The sequence below is a fragment of the Lithobates pipiens genome, unplaced genomic scaffold (genome assembly GCF_037356315.1).
Source record: "Lithobates pipiens isolate NorthernLeopardFrog02 unplaced genomic scaffold, aLitPip1_a1.2 Scaffold_30, whole genome shotgun sequence".
Classification (NCBI taxonomy): Eukaryota; Metazoa; Chordata; class Amphibia; order Anura; family Ranidae; genus Lithobates; species Lithobates pipiens.
This window is the reverse complement of record NW_027507791.1, coordinates 124,478,532-124,506,151: the sequence shown is the minus strand read 5'-3', so window position 1 is coordinate 124,506,151 and position 27,620 is coordinate 124,478,532. Positions and strand designations below refer to the sequence as shown.

The 27,620-nt window shown below is 44.6% G+C and overlaps 1 protein-coding gene and 1 pseudogene across 5 annotated transcripts in view; both read left to right on the top strand.

Annotated features, from left to right (window-relative positions):
- The window catches only part of HECTD1 (HECT domain E3 ubiquitin protein ligase 1), a 267,514-nt gene that overhangs the window by 208,600 nt on the left and 31,294 nt on the right, over positions 1-27,620 (top strand). For 3 of the 5 annotated variants that reach the window (XM_077464799.1, XM_077464800.1, XM_077464798.1), the window contains 10 exons: positions 4,165-4,321; positions 4,488-4,710; positions 5,208-5,262; positions 6,159-6,341; positions 6,623-6,833; positions 8,283-8,368; positions 8,503-8,630; positions 8,721-8,922; positions 14,180-14,317; positions 14,755-15,362. In XM_077464799.1, coding sequence (XP_077320925.1) covers positions 4,165-4,321; positions 4,488-4,710; positions 5,208-5,262; positions 6,159-6,341; positions 6,623-6,833; positions 8,283-8,368; positions 8,503-8,630; positions 8,721-8,922; positions 14,180-14,317; positions 14,755-15,362 — 1,991 coding nt within the window. The remainder of the gene's footprint in view (positions 1-4,164; positions 4,322-4,487; positions 4,711-5,207; positions 5,263-6,158; positions 6,342-6,622; positions 6,834-8,282; positions 8,369-8,502; positions 8,631-8,720; positions 8,923-14,179; positions 14,318-14,754; positions 15,363-27,620) is intronic. The other 2 variants (XM_077464802.1, XM_077464801.1) reach the window with 1 other exon arrangement.
- Positions 25,538-25,656, top strand: LOC143948980 (5S ribosomal RNA; annotated as a pseudogene).

Below are 27,620 nucleotides of genomic sequence, written 5' to 3'. Positions count from 1 at the left end.
ACCGCTCCTCCACCACTCCTGCCCATTGATATGAATGGCCACCACTGCCGAAGCGCATGCAATGCGATTTGGCAGCAGTGCTTCATGGGCCCATTTAACCTCTTCCTTGGCCGCTAGCTGGGTTATATGTGCCCCACTAGCAGCCTAATAGCACCGCTAAAATGATGGTAAAGAGCTGCTAAAACTTGCGTTTTACCATCAACGCCTGCCCGCTCCAGTGTGAAAGCAGCCTTCATAAGTGATACAGAAAATTTCTTACATTTAAACATTTATTAAACAAAACAAACCTCCAATCAGTTTACTTGTATGTATGATTTCGATAAAAAAAAAAAAAAAAACGATATATTAAATAAAAAAAGGTAGTCAAAACTTTTGGACGAAAAAAAAAATGGGCTAACTTTACTGTTTTTATTTTATTTTTTATTTTTTAAATAGTGTAATTTTTTCCCAAAAAAATGCATTTGAAGGACCTCTGTGCAAATGGCGTGTGACATAAAATATTGCAACAACCGCTATTTTATTCCCTAGGTTCTCTGCTAAAAAAATATATATAATTATTGGTGGGTCTAAGTGATTTTCTGGCAGAAAATACAGGATTTTTACTTGTAAGCAACAAGTGTCAGAAAAGATTTAGTCTTTAAATGGTTAAACTGAGAACTCTACACACTGAGATGAGTTCATTCATTCAATGTGTAAACATTGTATCTTTCTGTTCTTTTCTTGGCAGACTGCCCAGAGAGGAGGAAAGAGTTTCTATGAGACTCAGGCAACTTACACTGACTTCTATTACAGAAGTCATTTCAAAGTCCCGCTGCGGTTTTTTAATCAGCACAATCGGCCGATGCCGATTAATTAAAAAACAGCAAATATCGGCCGATATATCGGCCAGCCGATATATCGGTCGACCTCTAGTTTAGGAGATATTTCTTGGACCTACAGGTAAGCCTTAATCTAGGCTTACCTGTAGGTCAAAGTTGGTTGTAAGGGTTTACAACCACTTTAACCACTTCAGCCCCGGAAGAATTTACCCCCTTCCTGACCAGGCCATTTTTTGCAATACAGCACTGCGTCATTTTAACTGACAATTGCGCAGTTACGTGACACTGTACCCAAACAAAATTGATGTCCTTTTTTTTTCCCCACAAATACAGCTTTCTTTTGGTGGTATTTGATCACCTCTGCGGTTTTTATTTTTTGCTCTATAAACAAAAAAAGACCGACAATTTTGAAAAAAACACAATTTTTTACTTTTTGTTATAATAAATATCCCAAATTTAAAAAAAAAATAGGTCTGTCAGGAGCGATCGCGGGTGCCCAGTGGACAGTGATGCGGCGGGTGCCCCCTATACCCCTTAAAGCGACCACCGCACACCTACGGCGATTCGTGCAGGGGAGTCATTCTGCTGCCGTCAGCAGGGCGGTCGGCAAGTGGTTAAGCAAAAGACAGCTGCTTATGGCTGAAACAACTTGGGTAATTGAATTGCAGTGTGTTGTTAGCCCACAACAGGACAATCAACAGGTAGTTTTCTGTACTTGCACAGTCTTTAGATCAGTAAAACACTGAAAAATGTACATGCATTGCAAGGGTATACTACATATGTGTTTTTATTTATTTTACCTTGACAATATGCTTTATATCTGTTTTGGAAATTTGTGTCAGATATGTTTTTAAGGTCTCTTAAAGGTGTCTTTGGATGAAAGCATTTATCTAAGGTGTGTCATTATGCTGTGTCTCACTAAAAATGCATGTTCATGTCTGGCCATACATGTATGTTTTTGTTTTTGTTTTTTTCGTTTAGCCATTCAATGTGAAATGTAGGAATCCTCCCTGCTGTGTCATTGTATTCTGACAGCGGCACTCCCGTACCGTCAGAATACACTGAACAGCACCTCCAACTGATTTGCTGCATGCGTTGATAGAGCACAAATTTGCCAACAAGCCAGTTCATGAGACATTGATCGCTAGAGTGACCTTTCATAAAAGAAAGCAGCTATGAACTGAACGAAGATCCATGTGTGGTCAGCTTTACCATTCAGTACAAAATTTTATGGGCAATTGACATTCTGAAATGTTTGCCTTTCGTTGACTGTAGTGTGGTCATATTAGGTCAGTTTAATATGCAAAAAAGCTGAACTTTTCTCCAGTCTTTTCTTTATCGTTGAATAAGGAACACAGCTTGATGGTAAGAAAGCTAGGGTATGCTGCTGGCTACAGGAAAAATGTAGGTACATAGAAAATTGTAGTTCAACCCCCTAGAGCAGGCATGTCGAAAGTCCGGTTTCGGGCGGCCCGTCTGGTAAATTTGACATATATATCTTTTGTGGGCCCCAACGAATCGCCGGGGCCACAAAAGATAGATTGGCTGGGGCATGACGAGTACCATGCATACAGGAGAGGAGTATTTCCTGTTTACATGGCGTCCTGTTTAAAAGGAAGTCCCGTCTCCTGCGCTGCCATTGGACATGCACATTGGACAATGTCCATCATAGAAGGCGGGACTTTCAATTAAAGAGGCCGCCGATAAAAACAGGAGTTTCTCCTGTATGTCTGCTGACGCTCATCCCGCCCCCTCCTTGTCTCCTCCAAGGCTGCAGATGTACATGAATCGGGCTGCACTGACGGCAATGGTGAGTCTGCATTCATGTTAATGTGGGTGCTGCATTCGTGGCAGTGGAGTTGGGTGCTGCATTCGTGGCAGTGGAGTTGGGTGCTGCATTCGTGGCAGTGGAGTTGGGTGCTGCATTCGTGGCAGTGGAGTTGGGGGCTGCATTCGTGGCAGTGGAGTTGGGGGCTGCATTCGTGGCAGTGGAGTTGGGGGCTGCATTTGTGGCAGTACGGTGGGTGCTGCATTCATGGCACTTGTGAGGCTGCAGAGGGGCACTGATTAGGCTGCGTTGATACGCACTGACCCTTATTTTGCTTCACAGTTCTTTATTTAAAATTTAAGATTTTTTTCCTGAAACTTCCTTTTTAAAGTTAAGGTGCGTGTTATAAGCCAATAAATATGGTATATCCAAATAACACGCCCAAGCTCATCTATTCACCACACACAGCACCAAGGCAAGATAAGTCTTTTTGGGCAGTATATTCGTGCTCAGACAAACCCACTTAGACCGAAGTTTAATGGCTTAAAGAATGTTAGGCAAAATGGTCAGTCCTCAAACATGTTCGCTTCATCAATTCTGGCCCTCTTTGAAAAAAAGTTTGGACACCCCTGCCCTAGAGGCTATAACCTCTCACTTCATACCTTCTCAGTTTTGCTTGGTGTCCTTTTGAAAATAGATGTCTGTTTCCATTCTGATATATTTTTTGCTTGAATTTGAGGATTTTTCTACTGTCAACAGCTACTCTGTTTCTCCGGTTTTTCACCTCCAGTCCTCTGTGTCACACATTTGCAAGTCTGCCAGCTGATCTTCTATACATTTTTCTGAGTGTTAGGCTTTATGCACACGAGATGCTCAAAAAATGCTGGATAAAAAGCTAATATTTAGCTTTTTTTGCAGTGTTTAGGAGCTGTATCTTTTTTTGTTAAGGAGCAGGCGTCCCTAACCAGTGAATAGCTGGTTGCTAAGGAGTGAGCCACCATGTCCTTAACAACTGATGACTCATAAACCGAACAGTTGGTGGCAATAAAAAATTTGAGAAAAAAACAGCATGGCCCCCCCAGTCCATACCAGGTCCTTTTCGTGCAGATTTTAAGGGGAACCTCATTGCAAAAATAACTGGCGTGATCTTGAGGGGGACACCAAGCCCAAAAAAAAAGAGCATGGAGTCCCCTCAAAGACCATAACACGCCCTTATCCGAGCTTGCAGCCTGGCAGGCAAGAAGGAGGGGAGACGAGGTCCGTTCCACCCGAACTATACCAGGCCACATACCCTTAACATAGGGAGGGTGTTTTGGGGTAGGGGGGCACCCTGGGCTGCTTATGTATAGCTCAAATAAAAAACAGATAAATCAGCACAAGGGACATAACTTACAAGTCAGCATGATGGATCTATTGTGCTGATTCCTCTTCTTTTAGTAGAAATCTTCCTTCATCCCTTTGTTGGTAAGGGTTGCATCTGAATGTAATATAGCACATGTAGAAGATGATGCGTTATTGCTGACTGCTGATATATATTAAGAAGTGTGTATATTGACAAATTCTCATTTTGCCACATAGGAGGAAGAGGAATATGAGACAAAAGGTGGAAGACGTAGAACTTGGGATGATGATTATGTTCTGAAAAGACAGTTTTCTGCTCTCGTGCCAGCTTTTGATCCTCGTCCTGGACGGACCAATGTGCAGCAGACCACAGACTTGGAGATTTCAGCTCCAGGTGTGTACATAGAGGCAAAGCAACAGACAATAAACATTGGCTGTACTATATGTGATTGTGTGTTCTCCATGTGGACAGAGATGAAGAAAATTCATAGTTCTAGAAGATGCACAACAGTAATTAAGGTTTGTTATCTGCTTTACATATGAGCTGTCTTTCATTGCAGGAACCCCTCACTCAGAACTCCTGGAAGAAGTGGAATGTGCTCCTGCACCTAGATTGGCACTTACATTGAAAGTGACCGGTCTAGGTAGTGGAAGAGAAGTGGAGTTACCACTCAGTAATTTCCGTGCCACCATATTTTACTATGTGCAGAAACTTCTGCATCTCTCCTGTAATGGAGCCATAAAGTCTGACAAATTGAGGAGGATATGGGAGCCAACATACACGTAAGAAGGCACATGTGAATTGTGATATGTTTTTTCCTATATCTGTAAAGCTTCTCATGTTTTATTATTGGTTGTTAGGAGACAGTTTAGTAATATACATATCCTGCCAATAAATATTAAGATCTAGCCTTCAGTTTTTTTCTTCCCTATATTGTTTGATTTCTTACTATTACTGACACCATGTAATGCTCCCCTCTATGCAGTCAAATACCTATCTGCTTTTTACCTGTTTCAAATGCTTGTTGCACGAAAACTATTGTTTGACCCAACAAAGGTAAAATATTGATATCAAATGTGTATACAAGTTGTAGATAACGGATGACGAGGATCTTGTGCTTCATGCTCAATTTATTCTATCAAGCTGCTTTTTCATACAGACTTGTACTGAACATGTTATCCAAATGTGGGGTTTTCTTGTTTTACTTGATGCATCCTTTTCTAAAGCATTAGCATTGAGCTCTGGTGTCTACAAACTGCTTTCACTTTTTCATTAACAGAATAATGTACAGGGAAATGAAGGATTCTGATAAGCAAAAAGAGTCTGGTAGAATGGTAAGTGTCACTGTTTGGTTTCCTTTTACTTACATTGTGTAACCGGACACATGCAGCTTTACTAGCTTAACAAGTCTGTTCTGTGCTACAGCTATTCAAGCATGTGAAATAATGCAATATATGAAGAATATATAATACAGGGATTACAGGTTTGCATAAAAATGGATATCAACTGTCGTCATGTCAGGTTGTAGAAATTATATGCAATTGAAAGGGAGAATACAAGCAAGAAGCTGTATGCAGATAGAAACATTGATGTGAAATGCACACTGAAAAGCAGAATGTCATTAAGGGGTGTTGAATATTTCAGCAGACCTCTTTTTGGTGTTGGTCAATTGTAGCTAACATTAGCCTCTGCCTACTATTTGCTGTAAGCCACCTAGTCTTGTCTAGTCCATAACTGGAAGCGGAACTATAATCACTGCTGCTGTGTCCCAGAGCTCCACCCCTACCATTGGCATCTTCAGCCTGGCGTTTCCGGTTATCAACCCCTGTTCGTTTCCATTGGCTGGCCATGTAAGTGCCAGACTTCAGTCATCGCAGCAATTCAATTAATGCAGAAAACAAATGCTATATTTCTTCTGCATTAAAATTACTTCCCTGCCTATCCACACTGTACACTGAGCTGTATATGCACAGCTCAGTGAGCAATGTGCACAGACAGATCTGTAATTTTAATGCAGAAGAAATCTAGTATGTCTCTTCTGCATTAAAAATTCTGTCTTTTCACATTTAATTATTTTTAGGTAGTGTTCCACACAAATATAATGGTGTACAGAATTTTATGGACACAGTCATCCAAGGAAATTCCATTCAGTTTCCAGTAGTAGAGCAGATCTGTCCAGCTGTGCTATCCAGAGCTGTGCTGTCCCCTAATACCGCATTCCCTTCTTCAGGGCTGCTGGTCCGTGGAACATGTGGAGCAGTCACTGGGTACAGATGCTTTGCCAAAGAATGATCTGATCACCTATCTGCAGATGAACGCAGATCCAAGCTTCTTGCGGCGCTGGAAACTGACTGGAACTAACAAGAGCATCCGAAAGAACCGCAACTGCTCTCAGCTTATCGCTGCTTACAAAGTAATGCGGGGCTGGGGTGGCATGGTTGTCTAGTTTTATGCTTGGTTTGTTGTCTTTAGAGTCAGTTATAATTACAGATATTTGGAAGATAACTGGTTTTATGGCTAAAGATTTTTATTTTATTTTTTCTTCACGTTTAAGTGGTAGTTCAGAAACCCTTTGTGTGTGTGTGTGTGTGTGTGTGTGTGTGTGTGTGTATCGTGTTTCGTGTTTATTTTGTTCTATAGCTTAGAGCTTGCCAGTAATTGTATTTGATTGGGTCATGGCTGCTTTAATTGCAGGACTTCTGTGAGAATGGCACCAAATCTGTAGTCATGCCGGCTACCCTTTCCACACTGCAGAATGCGGACATTCTAAGTTATGCCCGGGAACAGCCACAAGCCAAGGCAGGCAGTGGGCAAAACTCATGTGGTGTAGAGGATGTTCTGCAGCTTCTGCGCATTCTTTTTATTGTAGCCAGCGATCCATACTCTGCTAGGACTCCACAAGAAGGTGAGTCAGGTTTCTGAGTTTTTTTTACTGATTTTTTTGAGAATCATTATTGTTTTTTTTTTGCTACTTACATACAATACTCTCCTGAAAGAATGGTCTGCAGAGCTAAAAGACACTGCTGTCACACTACATAAGAACAGTACTGGTACTGAAAAAAACACATTTGGTACTGTAGTCAAGTGAAATAAAATGGCAGTTATACAATATCAACAAATTCTACAGCATTTTTCACAGTACACAGAATGATTGACACCACTACTTGTCTCCAGAGAAGCTTACAATCTGATGTTGCTGTCACAGCTTACAATATGAGTGTATATTTTGAATTGTTGGAGAAAACTATGGCAATAGTGGACCACACAAACATAAGGAAAATTAAGCAGTCTTTAAAACAAGCCTTTCTTTGTGATTGAAGATGGGTCTCCAAACTGCAGTCCTTTGCTAGTCTTTATCCGGCCCTTAGGACACTATTTATCCAAATGATATGGGGCACTATTCCTCCCACCGACACCAACAACAAGGCACTATTTCTTCAACTGATATCAGTGATGGGGCACTACTCCTCCTACTGAACAACCCTGAGGTCATGTTTACCCTCACTGATTCTGGGCCCAGGACATTTTCTACCCCCAGTGGCCACAATCCAGCCCCCCCCTACTACGTTCCTCTGTGTGCAAAGCCCCAGTTTTCAGATGTATTGGTCCTGTTATCATGTACATTCCAAAATAAGCAGGAAGCCATGACAAATTCACAGTCACAGCCTGCGTAAGCAAACTTTTACACAGGTGCAATGCTTATCATTCACTTAGTCTTTACAAACTGATACAGAAGGAAAGAGCAAGCAGACCATACTTTCAATGTGCTGTCCTTATAACTGTTACTTTTGTCTTGTGTGCTGATGCAAGCTTCCAAGCTCCGCCTACTGTCACTGTACTCTGGGCATAGGCAGTAGCGTGGCTAGGTTGTGATGGATGATTACATCGGCAGCTTTCACTTCCTGCAGAAGATTGAAATTAGCATATTATTTATGAGGCTGAATCTCAGTATTGCCTGTTTGATATTTCTTCAGAAAGACTGCCATGGTAAAGCTGACTTCTTGTACTAAGTAAATGTGGTCTATGTTTTAAAAGATGGGAGTCATTGCAGGTTTAATTGTAGCTTAATTTCCCAAATTAAGAAACTGCAGGAGGCCATATCCATGTTATTTACTGCAGAGGTCTTCTGGGATTTTCATTTTTACAGCACCCAGCTGTACATTATAGCACATGAATTCCAGTCAAGTGTTTCTTAATTTTGTTGCAAATTTATTGCACTTTTTTTTTGTATCTTTGTTACTCAAAGGAATATGAAATGGTTATAAATGTGATCCTCCTTCCAATAAAACTGTATGAAGTATTCACATGTGTTTTGCTATAGAAGTTATGCAAGCTTTGTTTTGCTTTGTTGCAGAAGGAGATGAAATGCTTCTATTCAGTGTTCCTCCAGAGGAATTCACCAGCAAGAAAATCACCACCAAAATTCTGCAGCAGATTGAGGTATGATAGTAAAGAGACATTCTTCCAAGAATAACTGATTACAGTGTTGGCTGAGGTTTCTGGAAACACATAAAGCTTGCATCTGTATTTTTACTGTAGAAGCGACATTGGTATAAATGTGTTTTTCTATACAGGAGCCATTAGCTTTAGCAAGTGGAGCATTACCAGACTGGTGTGAGCAGTTAACCAGCAAATGTCCCTTCCTGATTCCCTTTGAAACCCGGCAGCTCTACTTTACATGTACAGCTTTTGGAGCATCCAGGTATTAATATTTTGAAGCTTTTATACACGATTCCTTGACACATTGTGCAAGCAAAGTACAATATTTATTTTTTTTTTTTCAATTGTGCAGAGCTATTGTCTGGCTGCAGAACAGGCGGGAGGCCACTGTAGAGAGGAGTCGGACAGCTAGTGCAGTGCGTCGTGATGATCCTGGAGAGTTCAGAGTAGGACGTCTGAAACATGAACGAGTTAAAGTGCCACGGGGTGATTCATTGATGGAGTGGGCAGAGAATGTTATGCAGATTCATGCAGATCGCAAGTCTGTGCTGGAGGTAAACAGTGAATTGCTACAACTTCTGTTAGGTCTTTATTACTGTCTTTTGCTTTCCCTAAGAAGAGTCACCCTATTTGTCTTGGTTACCACGGTCACCTGGACTGAAAGTGAAGGGAAATTCTAATTTTAAGTTTCATCAAAAAGGAAAAAGAGGGTAAATCTTCCCATTTGTTACAATGACAACTGAGGGGATTTTCCTCACTTATAGAAAGATTTCCTCTCACTCCCTGTTATGTCTAAAGGACAATCTGCATAAAGGGACAGATAGGAAACAACTTGCAAGACTTTTAAAAATCTCCCTACGACATCATTTTTTAAACATGCTACCTTTAGATGCTCTTTATCCTTAAAAATGTAGAGGTGTGAAAACACTAGCTTTAAATTTAAGAAAAAGATGAAAGGAGCAGTTGCCTGTTGTAACATCTTGATTCTATCATCAAATAAATCAAGTTAGTTGCTATAGAGAACAGCTCCTTTGCTTCATTTTTGCCCACAAAAGAAGATGATTACCTTTTGCGTTTTTTTTTTTCTTCATTCTTCTATTTAAAGCGGGATTCCACCCTAAAGTGGAACCTCCGCTGATCGGGAGTCTACGCCATTTCCTGCCCTGCCGCTCTGTCTGCTGGGACACACACGGGTCCCAGTGACAGCGCGGAGATTTCCTATTGCGCGGCATGCGCAGTAGGGAACCGGGAAGTGAAGCCGATTCGCTTCACTTCCTGATTCCCTCACCTAGAATGGCGGCGGCAGCAGCCGAGGCCCGAGCGGTCGATCGGCCTCGGCTGCTGGCATCGCTGGAACCCAGGACAGGTGAGTGTCCATTTATTAAAAGTCAGCAGCTGTAGTATTTATAGCTGCTGGCTTTTAATAATTTTTTTTTTTGGCGGAATCCCTCTTTAATAACCCATTCTTATCAATACAACAGGTGCCATCACACACAAGTTTGCAGTATAGTATATTTCTTTCTATTCCAGTGGATTCCTATGGGTTGGTTCTCTGACAGTACATAAAAGTTCAGAAATGTGGCATTGGATACATACATCATACAGAATGTTATCTAGTACCACAAACACAGGTCTCTTATTTATATTGGCATAGACAGTTGAGCATTTTCCTTTTATCCGCTGTACATGCTGGACTAAATAGGAGGATTTCTAGCCAACTGTATCAAGGTAATCCCTGTCTGACAAGTCCCTACTCTACTTTGAAAAATGCCAACTACTTACAGTGCCTTGCGAAAGTATTCGACCCCCCTTGAACTTTTCAACCTTTTTGCCACATTTCAGGCTTCAAACATAAAGATATAAAATTTTAATTTTTTGTGAAGAATCACCAACAAGTGGGACACAATTGTGAAGTGCAACAAAATCTATTGGATATTTTAAACTTTTTTAGCAAATAAAAAACTGAAAAGTGGTGCGTGCAAAATTATTCGGCCTCTTTACTTTCAGTGCAGCAAACTCACTCCAGAAGTTCAGCGAGGATCTCTGAATGATCCAATGTTGTCCTAAATGACTGATGGTGATAAATAGAATCCACCTGTTTGTAATCAAGTCTCTGTATAAATGCACCTACTCTGTGATAGTCTCAGGGTTCTGTTGAAAGCGCAGAGAGCATCATGAAGACCAAGGAACGCACCAGGCAGGTCCATAATACTGTTGTGGAGAAGTTTAAAGCCGGATTTGGATACAAAAAGATTTCCCAAGCTTTAAACAGCCCAAGGAGCACTGTGCAAGCGATCATTTTGAAATGGAAGGAGTATCAGACCACTGCAAATCTACCAAGACCTGGCCGTCCCTCTAAACTTTCAGCTCAGACAAGGAGAAGACTGATCAGAGATGCAGCCAAGAGGCCCATGATCACTCTGGATGAACTGCAGAGAACTACAGCTGAGGTGGGAGAGTCTGTCCATAGGACAACAATCAGTCGTACACTGCACAAATCTGGCCTTTATGGAAGAGTGGCAAGAAGAAAGCCATTTCTCAAAGATATCCATAAAAAGTCTCGTCTAAAGTTTGCCACAAGCCACCTGGGAGACACACCAAACGTGGAAGAAGGTGCTCTGGTCAGATGAAACCAAAATCAAACTTTTTGCCCACAATGCAAAATGATATGTTTGGCGTAAAAGCAACACAGCTTATCACCCTCAACACACCATCCCCGCTGTCAAACATGGTGGTGGCAGCATCATGGTTTGGGCCTGCTTTTCTTCAGCAGGGACAGGGAAGATGGTTAAAATTGAGGGGAAGATGGATGCAGCCAAATACAGGACCATTCTGGATGAAAACCTGTTGGAGTCTGCAAAAGACCTAAAACTGGGACGGAGATTTATCTTCCAACAAGACAATGATCCCAAACATACAGCAAAATCTACAAAGGAATGGTTCACAAATAAACGTATCCAGGTGTTAGAATGGCCAAGTCAAAGTCCAGACCTGAATCCAATCGAGAATCTGTGGAAAGAGCTGAAAACTGCTGTTCACAAACGCTCTCCATCCAACCTCACTGAGCTCGAGCTGTTTTGCAAGGAAGAATGGGCAAGAATTTCAGTCTCTCGATGTGCAAAACTGATAGAGACATACCCCAAGCGACTTGCAGCTGTAATTGCAGCAAAAGGTGGCTCTACAAAGTATTAACGCAAGGGGGCCGAATAATTTTGCACGCCCCACTTTTCATTTTTTTATTAGTTAAAAAAGTTTCAAAAATCCAATAGATTTCGTTCCACTTCACAATTGTGTCCCACTTGTTGGTGATTCTTCACAAAAAATAAAAATTTTATATCTTTGTTTGAAGCCTGAAATGTGGCAAAAGGTTGAAAAGTTCAAGGGGGCCGAAAACTTTCGCAAGGCACTGTATTTGCACATAACTTAACCACTTCTCACCCGGCCAATGCACATATACAGCCGGGTGGGAGCCGTCTACTTCTGATAGGACGTTGAGGAACGTCCTTCAGAAGGAGCGGGATCGTGCCCGTGCAGCGGCGCGATCCCAATGTGCTCGTGTCACCCGGACACGGCGCATCTCAGATCGGCAGGAGGGCTCTGTGATTGGCCCTCCTGATCACATGACGGCCGTGTCCAATCACGGCCGTCATGTGATGTAAACAAACAGCCGGTTGCTAAGCAATCGGCTCCTCCGCTCCTCACAGTCATCGCTGAGGAGAGCAGATCGCTGCAGCCGGGTGATGATGAGTGAGTATGAGCTGTTTTTTACAGCTTTTTACTCACTGATCACCAGTCTAGTGTAAACACACAACACACCACACATGTCCCCAAAACATACATGTCCCAAAATAATAAAAACATGTCCCCCACATATGTCCCACTAAAATCACATGTCCCAATGATTATCTGCACACATATGTACGTGATCACCTGCACACATATGTACATGATCATTTGCGTACATCTGTCCGTGATCACACAAACCAATTATTATACACTTAACGGAATTTTTTTTACCAAAAACATGTAGCAGAATACATTTTGGCTTAAATTTATGACAAAATTTCATTTTATTGGATTTCTTTTAAAATAGAAAAAAGAAAATATTGTTTTTTTTCCAAATTTCCGCTTTTTTTGCGCTTATATCGCAAAAAATAAAAACCGGAGTCGTGAATAAATACCACCAAAATAAAGCTCTATTTGTGCGAACAAAATGATAAAAAATTTCATTTGGGTACAGTGTAGCATGACCGCGCAATTGTCGCTGAAAGCGCTAGAGCGATGAAAGCTGAAAATTGGGCTGGGAAGGAAGGGGGCGAAAGTGCCCTGTATTGAAGTGGTTAACTTAATGGACATCTAGTGCCAACATGAGGTAAACTGACACAGTTGAAGAATGGGGTGAACTGACTACAGGTTCAGGTCTGGTCACTGACCTGCACCTATACATTATAGCTTGAGAATGTTTGTGTTCAGATCCAAATAGCTTACATATATAAAATTTGTGATGTTAGAGAGGTATGATAACATGTCAGCGTTCGCTAGAACCTATGCAAGGAGGGGGGATAGTGAAGTGCAGTGGATTAATTAACCACTTGACCTCTGGAAGATTTACCCCCTTCATGACCAGGCCATTTTTTACAATACAGTACTGCGTTCCTTTACCTGACACTACTCCAAAAAAATGTATGTCTTTTCTTTCCCACAAATAGAGCTTTCTTTTGATGGTATTTGTTCACCTCTGCGTTTTGAATTTTTTGCGCTATAAACAAAAAAAGACCAACAATTTTGAAAACAAAAACCCCTCACCAATATTTTTTACTTTATGCTATAATTCATCAATTTAGGCTAATAATTATTCCGCTACACATAAAAAAATCCCAATAAGTGCATATTGATTGGTTTGCGCAAAAGTTATAGCGTCTATAAACTATGGGATATTTTTATTTATTTTACTAGTAATGGCTGTGATCAGTGACTTATAGTGGGACTTCGATATTACGGTGGACATTCTGACACTTTTTGGGAACCAGTGACACGAATACAATGATCAGTGATACAAATATGTACTGTCACTGCACTAATAACACTGGCTGGGAAGGGGTTAACATCAGGGGCAATCAAAGGCTTAACTGTGTGCCTAGCCAGTGTTTACTGCACTTTGTGAGGTTATTAGGGGAAGAGATTGAATTGAATCCCTGATTTGCAGGAACACAAATGCCATCCCTTCCTTCCTGTCAGAGCAGCGATCTGCCTTGTTTACATAGGCAGATCGCAGTTCTGTCTCTCTGCTTGATGATCAGCAGGTGCCAGCGGAGATGGAATACCCGGTATCTGCCGATTTGGCTTTCTCTGTAATTACACAGCAGCACGCATTTGCACTCACTACCCGGTAGTGTGGGATCACGGTATTTGGCGCACAGCTGCTGCCCTGTAACAGTAAAACTACTATAGGGTGGTCGGCAACAGGTTAAGAATGTCCAGTGTTAGATTGTGTTCTCCCCTCTATCACCTCATATGTTATATATTTAATCAAAGTTTACCCCCTTACCAGAGCTGATGTTGCTCTCTTTACATGAACACTGGACACTCTTCTGTCTAGTTATGCTTTTGTGTATACATTTTAAAGACTATACCCTCCCAGTAGGCGCTAGTGTTGGTCTAATTTTTGTCAAAGAACCAATCTTTGTGCAGATTTGACTTCATTTTTTTTCTTTGCCGTGTATACAAAACAAACTGTGTTATTTGTACTTTCCCGCATATGATTCCAAGCATGAACAGAATCCATTGATTTTACTATTTTTAATTGTCCAGGTGGAGTTTCTTGGAGAGGAGGGTACTGGGCTGGGACCCACCCTCGAATTTTATGCCCTGGTGGCAGCAGAATTCCAGAAAACAGACTTGGGAATTTGGTTATGTGATGACGACTTCCCAGATGATGAGTCTCGCCAGGTAACAACATGCTGAGATAAAATACACAAATGTCTTTTTAATCCCTTTACAACTCCCCGACAAATATGTGCAGTGGCTAAAGGGTGGGCTTTAACGCCCACATGCCGCACAAATACATGGCTGGGTGGCTGTTGTTTGTGCTGAGAATGTGCACATGCTCATCACTACATGCTCTCAGCCCAAAGACTGAGCTGTCAGACAAGTCTCAGTCCGGGCAACAGATCTGTAGCTGGTGGGACTGGTTTCCAATCATGGGACCACTGTGACAGTGGTCAGATAATCACAGATCCTTTCCGGCCCCTGAGTATTCTAAACAATTTAAATAGAAGCTAGGGTGGAAAAGGGTTAAGGAACCATTGGGATACTTTTTTTAATGTGGATAGGAAATTAGAGGTTCAACAACTGTAATCAATCTTTGTGTTTTTTGTTTTTGGCAGGTTGACTTAGGTGGTGGTTTGAAGCCTCCTGGTTATTATGTGCAACGATCATGTGGACTTTTCCCAGCTCCTTATCCTCAGGACAGTGAGGAACTAGATCGAGTGACCAGGCTTTGCCATTTTCTTGGTATATTTTTGGCGAAATGCATACAGGACAATCGATTAGTAGACTTACCCATTTCTAAGCCTTTTTTCAGGCTTATGTGCATGGGTGATATTAAAAGCAACATGAGTAAACTTTTGTATGCCTCTCGGGGTGAAGAAAGTGAACACTGTACTGAAAGCCAATCAGAAGCCTCAACAGAAGATGGACATGATTCTCTTTCTGTTGGAAGCTTTGAGGAGGATTCTAAGTCAGAGTTTATTCTGGACCCACCAAAGCCAAAGCCACCAGCATGGTTCCAGGGTATCCTGACATGGGAGGACTTTGAACTTATAAATCTGCACCGTGCCCGGTTCCTCCGTGATATTCGAGAGCTGGCAGTGAAAAGGAGATATATTCTGAGCAACCGGAACTTGTCTGAGGATGAGAAAAACACACAACTCCAGGAGCTAATGCTAAAGAATCCATCAGGATCTGGTGCACCTGTCAGCATTGAGGATCTAGGGTGAGTTGAGGCCAGAGAAATGTTATATAGTTTATGCATTATTATTGACCTCATGAATGTAATTCTGATGTTTACAAGCATTTTGTCTGCATCTCTTCTGTACTCCTGCTCATGTTTTAAAAAGCCAATTGGACTAAAAGTGACATTTTGTTATTAGGTGTAAACTAGGCTAGAGTTCTAATTCTCTTATCTTAGGGATACCAGCAGTGACTTCACCTAACCTCAGTCCTCTGGCTCTGTGGCCCATCAAAGTTTAGCGGTCCCCCTGCTCAATTTAATAGCATGAAATTAAAGCTGAAGTTTAAGTATAACTTTTTGCATAGTTACATTGGACCAATATAAGTGTACATATTTCATACCTGACCTATCCCTGTGTAAGCTGCAAATCACTGTAGTATTTGCTGCTGCTACAGACATAAGTCTTCTGGGTACAGTGCTGTGCGGCTGACCTTTTGCATAGCAACCACAGGGGACTGCTCGCCCGACACTGCCGCCATTCATAGAAAGCCTTGTATTTTTTCAATGAATACAAGGGGTTCTCTTGAGGTAGAGAGACGGTCCCCGAGTGGTATAAGAAACTGTTAGTTTAAGTATGTGTGTGTATACACACACACACACACACACACACACACACACCACTAGTCTTGAGTAGACTGACCTTTAAAAAGCCTAAAGCCCGGTACACACTGACAGTTTTTTTTTTTTTTCTCTTATATTCACCGACTGACACAGCTCCTCTCTTAGCCATTGGGTTGTTAAGCCACCTTTAGGACAAGACTAGGCATAACATGTTATGAAAAACACAGAACTTTTAGTTCCACCCAAGGGGCGATCCCTTAGGTAACAGCCCCCCAGCCTGCCATGCAGCCATCCGTTTTATTTTGCCTAGTGAATGAGAAGGACCTAGGAACCCAGACGGGCCCATCTGTCCGTGTTTTTTCTGCAGAATTTTTGCTTTTTGCGCAAGACGAAACACAGCTGGCTGGGTGACAGGCTGGACAAACTTATCCTTGTAGTCTCCCCAGCCTGGCCAGAGAGCGTGTGCAGGTCAGAGCGACGCGCTGGGCCAGCCACGACATACCTCAGATCCAGAGGTGGTCAGTCGGTGAGCTTTTATGCTCTGTAGCGCACATATGACTGGGCTACTGATGTCTACGTCACAGTGTGCCAAGGCCAACAGCCACTCTGTACAGATCGGAGAGTGGGTCTGTGATGGAATGTCTCCCAGCTCTTCAGTACTGGTAAGTACAGCTCTCCCTGCCTCGGTGGGGCTGAGCAGCTGGGCATTTCCTAGTAGGTCGATTCGGGGGACCCTCGCCTCCCTCTCTTCTCTCCCTGTCCCTATCCCCCCTCCCCTCCCCCGTGGGGGATGCTGCATGTGGTTGCTGAGCGGTGTGTGTGATGTGCAGGGGCTCTCATCTGGGGAGGGGCTGGCTGTGCCCCCTGAGGTGTGTTTTTTTTCTCCCTGGGTGTGTCTGTTGAGGCTGTGTCTGTAATCCCTGCAGCGCTGATCACCGCCATTTTCTGCCACTGTTCCTCATGGTTTTTAGTGTTCAGCGGCCATCTTAAGTGAGGGCAAGGAACAGCATCATGGCGGCATTTTCCCTGTGATTTTGTCCTTTATGCTGGACGCCGGCGGCCATTTTCTTGAAGCCTGGGCACGTTTTTCATCAAGTCTCTAGGGGCAGCATGCTTTCCTGTAGTCCGGCGGCCATTTTCCCAGTGCTTTATTTCCTTATGCTGTGTCCTTATGCTGGACGCTTGGCGGCCATTTTCTTTGAGCCTGGGCACATTGCAGATCGGTTTCAGTGCCATAAGTAGCAGCTTTGGGTGACACAGTGGCAATTCCTCTGCACCGGGGAGCTGACAGAGAACACAGGCACTGCTTGCTGGACAGCGCAGAACCAGTCAGGGTGATGAGTCCTGCGGGAAAGAGCCCCTCAACCTGCAGCAGTTAGGAGGGTGGGACCATCACTGTCCTAAGTCCCCTTCAGGTGGCAGACATGGTAGGGTTAGCATGGCTTCAGAAACTGTTGTTTCTTCCCCCGAAAGCCAGGCAATTGCAACCGGTTCACCCGCGGCATGCGCATGGGTGCTATAAAGCTGCCCCTGCCCGTCCCCGTCCCCCCCGTCCTCTAGGGAGAGCTCTGACGCAGACTCGGGCCCTGCTGAGGCTGGTGACCCTTGCTCTGTTTTTTCAGATGACGCTGACCAGGACCGTATGGACAGTGAGGATGAGTCCCCGTCCGGGTCCATGCGTAGTAAAGCGCTTGTTGGAGCACTTATCATAGCTGTGCATGATACCCTGAAGATTCAGGAGCCAGCTTTTCGGGGTGTTACCCCTTTGTGGAGAGCCTTCTCAAAAAGTGGTTGGCTCCTCCGGTCATGGACCCCCCAGTATCCAGTTTAAACAAAGTAACCACAAGGTTACTTCTGCATTTAAGGATCCCACGGACAGGAAGGCCGAGGCAGTGGCTCGTTCCTTGTTTACGGTTGTGGGGTCAACCATGCGACCAGTACTGGCATCCGAACTTGCTTTGCAGACACTGAGTGGGCAAAACTGTTGCACCGCAAATTGGGAGAACAGGCTTCTCCTGTCTGCGTGGAACTAGCAGACCAACTACTGCAAGGCCTTAAGTATGTTTGTGACGTGGTCCTGGATACTCTTCCCCTGTTATCCGGAGCTTCAGTGTAAGCAGTGGTGCTGAGGCGCCTGATTTGGTTAAAATGCTGGTCAGCTGACCAGGCATCCAAGAAAGCCCTGATGGATCTTCTCTTCCTTGGCGACTGGCTCTTTGGAGCCTCTTTGGATGACATTATTAAAAATGCCACAGGTGGTAAGAGTATACTACTCCCACAGGCCAGGAAGGCTAAGGAGCCACATCGTAGGCAAGGACCCTCATTTTCCGCCCACAAACAGCTTTTTCGTCCGCCCGGAGCTTCGGCCAAATGTCCCCAGCCCGACAGGGCGACTTCTGAAGGACAAAAGCGTCCCTGGAACTGCGAGCAAAAGTGCTACCGTATGAAGGTTTGCCCCCACCCGCAACTCAGGTGGGGGGTCACCTTCGGGAGTTTGCAGCCCGGTGGACCTCTTGGCTGTCCGACCAATGGGTCTGTGATCTGATTTCCTCCAGCTACAAGATAGAGTTCCTCTCTTGGCCGCAAAACAGATTCTTCCCCTCCAACATACCCGTACTCCCGGCTCGCCGGGAGGCCCTCTTGGGGTCGGTAAGGGACCTGCTGAATCGTGGGGTGATAGTACCTGTTCGGGAATCAGAACGTTTCCAGGGTTTCTAATCAAACCTGTTTGTAGTTCCCAAGAAGGAATGGGTATGTCCAATCTTGGATCTAAAAGCCCTCAATTACTTTGTAAAAGTACAGAGGTTCAGAATGGAATCAGTTTGCTCAGTAGTTGCTGCACTCCATCTAGGGAACTCCCTGACTTCCTTAGACATCCAGGATGCTTACCTGCACAAACCCATATGCCTCCGGCATCAAAAGGTTCTGTGATTTGCAATCGGGGAAGACCACTACCAGCTTGTGGCTCTCCCTTTTGGTTTGGCATCATCCCCCCGAATCTTTACTAAGGTATTGGCTCCTGTTCTGGCATTGCTACGGCAACACAGGCTTGAGATCGTGGGTTACCTAGACGATCTCCTCCTGAGAGCATCTTCCTCCTCAGAGTTAGAAGAGGATGTGGCGATCACCATGCAAACCCTGCAGGAATTTTGGCGGCTGTTGAACCTAAAAAAGTCGGTGATCGTACGTAGCGTTTGGAGTACCTAGGCTTGCTGCTGGACTCCATGGAAGCAAGAGTTTTTCTCCCTTCAGACAAGCTGCAGACTCTCAGAGCCGCGGTAAAACTGCTGATGAACCGCAAGTGGTCGTCGTTACGCTTCTGCATGCGAGTCCTGGAACTCATGGTGGCCTCCTTTGAGGCAGTACCGTATGCCCAGTTCCACACCAGAGTTCTGCAGTAAGAGATTTTGACAAAGTGGGACAAATCTCCGTTGTCCCTGGATCGACAGATCTAGGTGAGCCAGTTAGCCAGGGATTCTCTGATTTGGTGGCTGAGGTCTCCGGTACTTCAGTTCGGGAAGTCGTTCCTACCTCTGAAATGGATGGTGATCACAACGGACGCCAGCCTATCTGGCTGGGGTGGAGAAGTGGGAGTTCAGTTGATTCAGGGCCTCTGGTCGACGGAAGAATCCAAGTTGCCGATCAATCTACTCGAACTGAGAGCGATCAGGCTATGCCTCTCCACATGGTCCATGAGACTGAGGGTGTCCGATCTGGATCCAGTCAGATAACGCCACGGCTGTGGGACACGTCAATCACCAAGGAGAAACAAGAAGCTTGGCCGCCGCACAGGAGGTCGCTCATTTACATCCTGGGAGTGAAGAACTGGCAGGCAGGCTATCTAAGCTGCCAGATGCTGTACCCGGGAGAATGGGCATTGCATCTGGAGGTATTCAGTCTACTGTGCCTGCGGTGGGGCACACCAGACGTGGATCTTCTGGCCTCCCGTCTCAATCGGAAGGTGCCAAGATTCGTGTCCAGGACAAGAGATCTGTGGGCAGACGCGTCAGACACGCTGGTGGCTCCGTGGGATCAATACCCAGCTGATCTATGCCTTTCCTCCACTGAAATTGGTTACCACGTCTGCTTCGCAGAGTGGAGGCTGAGGGGATCCCAGTAATACTGATTGGCCCTAGCGTCCCTGGTATGCAGACCTATTGCACCTGGTGGTAGACGCTCCCCAGAGATTGCCGTTGCAAGAATACCTTCTGTCTCAAGGTCCGATTCTCCATCCTGCTTTAACGGCGTGGCTGTTGAGAGCCAGGTGTTGATGAACCGGGGTCTGTCGGACTCTGTGATCCTGACTATATTGAGAGCTTGGAAATCTTCTTCTCGGAAGATATATCATCGTACCTGGAAGGCTTACATCTCCATGTGTGAGGAGAAAGGATGGCATCCACGCTCCTTTTCTATATCCAGGATCCTGATGTTTCCTCAGCAAGGAGTAGACCAGAAATTAGCTTTGAGCACCATTAAAGGACAATTATCAGCCTTGACTGTCTTTTTTCAGCGACCTCTGGCATCTCACTCTCTAGTGAGCACTTTTGTCCAGGGGTCCATCGTGTAGTTCCTCCAGTGCATCCACCATTACCTCCGTGGGATCTGAATCGGTGTTGTTAGCGCTGCAAAATCCGCCATCAGAGAGATCCCTCTGTTGACTCTTTCCCAGAAAGTGGTCTTTCTAGTGGCCATCACATCAGCCAGGAGGGTTTCGGAACTGGCGGCCTTGTCCTGCAAGTTGGATAAGGTGGTGTTGCGTCTGCAACCTTCTTTTCTGGCAAAGGTGGTCTTGACGTTTCACATCAATGAGGACATTGTGTTGCCATCTCTGTGTCCTAAGCCGACACATCCTAAGGAGGTGGCCCTTCATGCCCTGGATGTGGTTTGGGCTCTGAAGATGTATTTGTCGGCCACGGCTCCCTTCTGGAAGTCAGACTCACTGTTTTTTGGTGGCTGGTCTGAAGAAAGGCATGGCGGTCTCATCGGCCACCATTTCCAGTGGATTAGGTAGATTGTAGTACAAGCCTACGCCTTGAAGGGGCAGGTGCCTCTCTTTCCAGTCACGGCCCACTCCACAAGGGCAATCGGAACGTCTTGGGCCTTCCTACATCAAGCGTTTGTTGCTCAAATGTGTAAAGCGGCGACCTGGTCGTCTGTTCACACCTTTACAAAATTCTGCAAGGTAGACGTTCATCGGCTGATGCCTGTTTTTGCCGCAAAGTTTTCAGGCGGCTGTGTAGTTGCAATTGCATATACCGTATATACTCGAGTATAGGCCGACCCGAATATAAGCCGAGGCCCCCAATTTACCCCCAAAAAACTGGAAAACTTATTGACTCGTGTATAAGCCGAGGGTGAGACATGGCTGTCCATCCCTGTGTGTCCGTCCATCCCTGTGTGTGTGTCCGTCCATCCATCCCTGTGTGTGTGTCCATCCATCCATCCATCCCTGTGTGTCCGTCCATCCATCCCTGTGTGTGTGTGTGTGTGTGTGTGTGTGTGTATTCATCCATCCATCCATCCATCCCTGTGTGTGTGTGTGTGTATCCATCCATCCATCCATCCATCCCTGTGTGTGTGTGTGTGTGTGTGTGTGTGTGTGTCCGTGCAGCCTTGTGTGTGTGTCCAGCCTACCTGTGTCCCAAGCCTCCGTCCCGAGCCGCCGTCGTCCCGAGCCTCCTCTGTCCCGTGCCTCCTCTGTCCCGTGCCTCCTCTGTCCCGTGCCTCCTCTGTCCCGTGCCTCCTCTGTCCCGTGCCTCCTCCGTCCCGTGCCTCCTCCGTCCCGTGTCGTGCCGATGGATCGCCGCTCTTCTCGGCGGCCATTCTACGATTCAAAAGCTGCGCCTCCGTCCTCCGCCTGTGATAGGCGGAACACTCAATTTCCCAGCAGCCTGTGTTCCGCCTATCACGGACATCCTCTCATACTCGTCCGTAGTATGAGAATGAACGGATGTCCGTGATAGGCGGAACACTGACTGCTGGGAAATTCAGTGTTCCGCCTATCACAGGCGGAGGCGGAGAAGGAGGCGCGGCTTTTGAATTTTAATGTCCGCCGTCTGTCTGCTCGATACGCTGATCGAGCAGTCAGACAGCGGTGACTCGAGTATAAGCCGAGGGGGCACTTTCAGCCTCAAAAAAGAGGCTGAAAATCTCGGCTTATACTCGAGTATATACGGTACAATTTTTCCTTTTTTCATTTTTTTTTTTGGTTAAAAACGCAGTACCTTTTAAGTTAATGCACTGTTGCATTTGTTACCGCAGTTTTGGTGCGGTTTGAGGGTAGTGTCTCTCTGTTGAGGAGCACCCTGGGTTTGTGGTGGTTTTTCCACACACTGTCGTTTTTGTGGGTAAAGTTTATACTAGTTCCCACTTGCAATGGTGGATGAAGTTTTTATGCTTTTTTCCCACCCCTCGTTTTTTGCACTGCTTGGGGACGTCCTAATGGCTTGGCAAGGAGCTGTGTCAGCTGCTGAATATAAGAGAAAATAGGATTTTTTGTACTCACCATAATATCCTTTTCTCTGTAATTCGCCGACTGACACAGCACTCGCTCCTCCTAACTTTCTTTACGTTCTACTGCTTGTTGACGTACTGATGGCTGCATGGCAGGCTGGGGGGTTGTTACCTAAGGGACCGCCCCCTAAAAGTTCTGTGTTTTTCATAACATGTTAATCCTAGTCTTCTCCTAAAGATGGCGTTACAACCCAATGGCTAAGAGAGGAGCTGTGTCGGTGAATTACAGAGAAAAGGATTTTACGGTGAGTACAAAAAATCCTATTTTCAGCACAGCACACTGGGTTGAATGAAAAGAAAAAAAATAGCTTGGGATGAACTTAATGTACTAACTGCAATGTTAGTACAGCGATCTCCCCACTGAGCTATTGTTTGTGTGTGTGCAGTGTAGGACGCCTCAATTTCAGAATGTTTAGGAAACAAAAGAACTCCACATAGTATGTGATACTGTCTCAACATCTGGTTTATTAACCACTTGCCTACTGGGCACTTAAATCCCCTTCCTGCCCAGACCAATTTTCAGCTTTCAGTGCTCTCACACTTTGAATGACAATTACCCAGTCATGTAATACTGTACCCAAATAAGTTTTGTGTCTTTTTTCATACAAATATAGCTTTCTTTTGGTGGTATTTGATCACCAATGGGTTTTTAATTTTTGCGCTATAAATGAAAAAGGCCGAAAATCTTGGGGGAAAAAAATTGTCTTTGTTTCAATGATAAAATTTTGCAAATTGTTCATTTTTATTCATAAATTTTGGCCACAATTTATACTGCTACATATCTTTGGTAAAAAAATAACCTAAATTAGTGGATATTATTTGGTCTGTGTGAAAGTTGGAGATGACCCCATTTTGGAAAGTTAACACCCAAACGTATAATCTATGAGGCATAATAAGTCTTTTGAATGGTTAATTTTTTTCCAGAAGTTTTTGCAATTTTTCGTACATCACGGGACACAGAGCCATAGTAGTTACTATGTGGGTTATAGGCCACCTTCAGGTGATGGACACTGGCACGCCCCGAATTAAAAAGTGCACTCCCTATATAACCCCTTCCACTGGTGAGAGTGCCTCCGTTTTTTCGCCAGTGTCTAAGGTGTTGGTCACGAGTAAACATGTGCTGAGCTCCACTAGAGCAATCCTTGCTGGGGATAGCCATGCTGACCGGATCCATTCAAAGTGTCTCTTTTGGCCAAATTGAATGGTACCGAGGCCTCGTATCCGAAGAAACAAGTTTTTTGCCTGTGAATGCTTCTCTTTCTAGAGAGCTGGACCCTTTTCCGATACTTTTGGTAGTAAGGCCATAAAATTTTACTGGCAGGGTGCTGTTGCAGGTCCAGGGTTGTGGGTTTCCTCTAGGATCCCCAGCTCCTGAAGGTTAACAGAACCCACCATGAAGGGTGAAGTTTGGGTCTGTTAGTTTACCACAGAAAACCCAGCAGCGGAAAAGGTAAGTGGAGTTTTCTAAGAAATTGTTTTGAATTTTCTTACGAATGTCTCCTTTAAGAGTCTGTAAAATGTTGTCATGCCTATATGTCACCACTGTATGTAGGCTGTTTGGGGCATGTCACTAAACTTTTTTCCTCTACCAGAAGCAGCGCCTCCGCTGGGGGAGTTGGTCTATGCTGCTGTCTCCTGTTCTCAGTGCCTGGAGAGGGCCAGGACCAGGGTGATGTCAGCTCCCCAGAGCGGCAGTGTCCTTTCCCTGTCGACAGCGTGGCTGGTTTGTGTGAGGGAAAGGCAGAACCCGTGTCGCTTGAGGGAAGCGGAGCTTCTGTGTTCCAAGCTGGCCCACAGGAAGTACCTAGAGAAGTTCACTTCCGGGGCATACGACGTCGTCATCAAGCGCCAGTGACGCGGGTTCCAGTCTCCGTAATGGCGCGAACCCTGTGTTCTGATAATCTCCCCTTTGTGGGGAAAGAGCGCTAAGTCTTTTTAAAAAAAAAAAAATAGGAACAAGTGCGATCAGTGCACCCTCCCCGCGCCATGCTGTCTCTCTGTCCGAGAGGACCTGTAGTCTGCAGCTCGCGCGGTAAAACCCTTTCTTTAAAAAAGGTGCTGTAGACAGCGGGGACTTAGCAGCATCGGCATTCTACGATGCCCAAACACGAGGGGGCAAGTTTTTAAAACCACATTGTTTGTTACTGCAGGCTGTGGAGGGACACAAGAGGTGGCATTAACAGGTTTGGTGACACAGGCATTTCTTTTGACACATTTTTACTGCTGCATCGGGCTGGGCATTCTTGTAGTACCTCTGCTTTGTGCATTGGGCTATGGTAGAAGGGGGTTAAAAACACCTCAATAAAGCTCTAAAAAGACTTATTTAGTCACACGGAAGTCTGGAGCCATCCCAGTAAGATGGCATCCTTTCCTGAGAGTAATATGGCTGGTCAACCGTCAGGAGGGGCTAGTGTTGCAGCTGCTCTTAAACACTACAGGCCCTGTGTATATTACTAAGAAGGTTTAAGATTAAAGTAAAAGTTTGATGCTTTAATCGCATCCCAGAGTGAGACTAAGCGTAACAGGTCCCCGTCCATTGCTCAGGACCCTCATATTGAGGAACAAGGAGCAAGAGATGGCGAATTTTCTCTCTAGGACCAGGAAAAGGATGATGTTTCCTCTTCTGTAGAACCTGATGCGAAGTATCAAGCTTGCAGAAAAGGTTGTTTTCAGTCACTCACTGAATTGGTCCGCTCCACATTTTTACTGCCAGTAACGCAGTCAGTCGCTGAGCCCACTTCTGCTTTGAGTTCACTAAAAGCCCCCCCCCCCCCCCCCCAAATCTGTTCATGCATTTTCTATCCATTTATGGCTCAGAAAGCTTATGTAAGTGGGAGCACCCAGATAAACATTTTTTTGCCTCTGAAAAAGTTCTCAATACTTTATTCTATGGAGGAAGGGTTTTATGGGGTGTTCCAGCGATTAACGCTGCTATATCCTCTGTAAACAAAAACCTGACTTGTCCAGTAGACAATGCTCATATCCTAAAAGATCCAACAGATAAGTTGGAGTTCCTTTAAAAAAAATAACTACTATATTTCTCCTGCAGGTTCAGTCATTCAAACCTGCGCTGGCATTCAGAGGCCTATGGCCACATCATACTGAAAGTGCCCGATCTCATCTGATCTTGGAGGCTAAGCAGGGTCAGGCCTGGTTAGTACCTGCATGGGAGACCGCTTGGGAATTCCATGTGCCGTAAGCTTCTAGAACCAGTTTATAAAGGTATTCCAAAGTTATTCCTGGTTAGCAGGCCCAGGGTTTGGCTGGCATATCAGAAGCGTTTTGTTTTACAGTTGACGCTATGAAAAATTCTATTCTCCAGGCCTCACGGCTCATGCTAAGGCTGGTACATGTGCATAGAATCCTATGGTTGAAAGATGGTCAGCCGAAGCACCATACAAAAAGTTCTTGGCCAGTTTCCCTTTTTATGGTTATTTGGAGACAATCTGGATAAGTATATCCAAAGAATTTCAAATGGGAAAAGTTCCCTTTTTTTCTGGTTAAGAAGTTTATGTATTTTTCTTTTAAATGTGCTTCTTCTCCAGTGCCAGGGGCATCTGCCTCCAGGCAGTCACGACGGCCTCCATCGTCAGGATTCAAGAGGTAAACCTGAGGATCAGTCCCAGGGTCAAAAGAGGACCTGAGGGAGGTAACCCACAAAACAAAATACTAAAGCCTTATGAAAGGGCGCCCCCGCTTGCTCGAGTGGGGAGGAAGACTTCTACAGCTTTCAATGGTCTGGCAGGAACAATGTCGGAGTTCCTGTCTCCTAGTTTTCTCAGATCAAAAAGTTCCCAGAGATCCAGTGAAAAGAAGTTTTTCTAGCTTGGATCATCATCTCTTGTCTCAAAGAGTGATATCAGTGGTCCCCTTGGTAGAGCAAGGATTAGGGTTTTTCAAACCTTTTTTTTTACAGTTCTAAAACAGTACGGGGATGTCAGACACATTTTGGATCTCAGAGCTAAACCGGGTTTGAATATCCATTCTCCTCCACAAGGGGGAGAACTTCTGGCGTCAATCTGGCTTTATTTTCAGTTTGTAGCTCTGCCTTTTGGTCTAGCTACTCCACCTCAAGTGTTTACAGGGTAATGGCTCAAGGTATAACAATACTAGCCTATTTAGATCTTCTCTTCATAGATCAATTCGGTGGCCCACTTAATCTAAACTTTGGTCACCGCAGTTAGCTACCAGGAATACCTAGGTTGGATTCTCAGACTAGAGAAAGCCTCCTTAAATCCATTAATTGCAGTATTTGGGACTGATCATTGATACAGCTCAGAAGAGGATGTTTTTTTTCCCCCAGGAAAGGATCAGTTCCATAAGGGAGCTGATTAAGTTACTCAAGTCAAAGAAGAATCCTTCTATTCGGCTTTGCATGAATTTTTGGAAAAAGATGTTGGCTTCTTTTGAGGCCGTTCCTTATGCACAGTTTAAGACTGCTGCAAAACAGTATCCTGTCAACTGGCAACAAGAAGGCCCAAGCTCTGGGCTTCCTAATGCATTTATCCCAGAATGTCCGTCAGAGCCCCAATTGGTGGTTGATATCCAAGAATCTTCAAAAAGGGGAATCATTTCTACCAGTTACCTGGAAGGTGTTAACAGACACCAGCCTTCTGGGCTGAGGAGCATTCCTGGAAGAAGCATGTCGTAAGGAAATGGTCCAGATCTGTAATGACCTTGGCCATCATTATTCTAAAGATTTGGGCAGTACACCTGGTCCTCGAGGCCTGGATGCTCAAACTACGGAATTGTCCTATCAGGATCCAATCTGACAGTGCCACAGCTGTGGCTTTTTTCATTCACGAAGGGGGCACGAGAAGTTGTACAGCTGAATCATATTCTATCTTGGCAGAAAACTACATTCCTTGCCTATTTACAATTTTCATTCCGGGAATAGGAATTGACAGGCAGACTACTGGAGTCGCCAACAATTGTTCCTGGGAGAATGGTCCTTCTCACACTGACATGTTTCTGTTGATATACCAGAAGATGGGGGAGTTCCAAATGTGGAACTTTGTGTCAAGGACAAGGGATCCGATGGCATACGAAACAGATGCCTTGATTTTTTCCGTGGGATCCGTTTTTTTTTTTACTGATCTAGGCGTTCCCTCCTGGAACGTCTAGATCAGTAAACCTTGAGAGAGAAGGTCTGGCCATAGTGGTAGG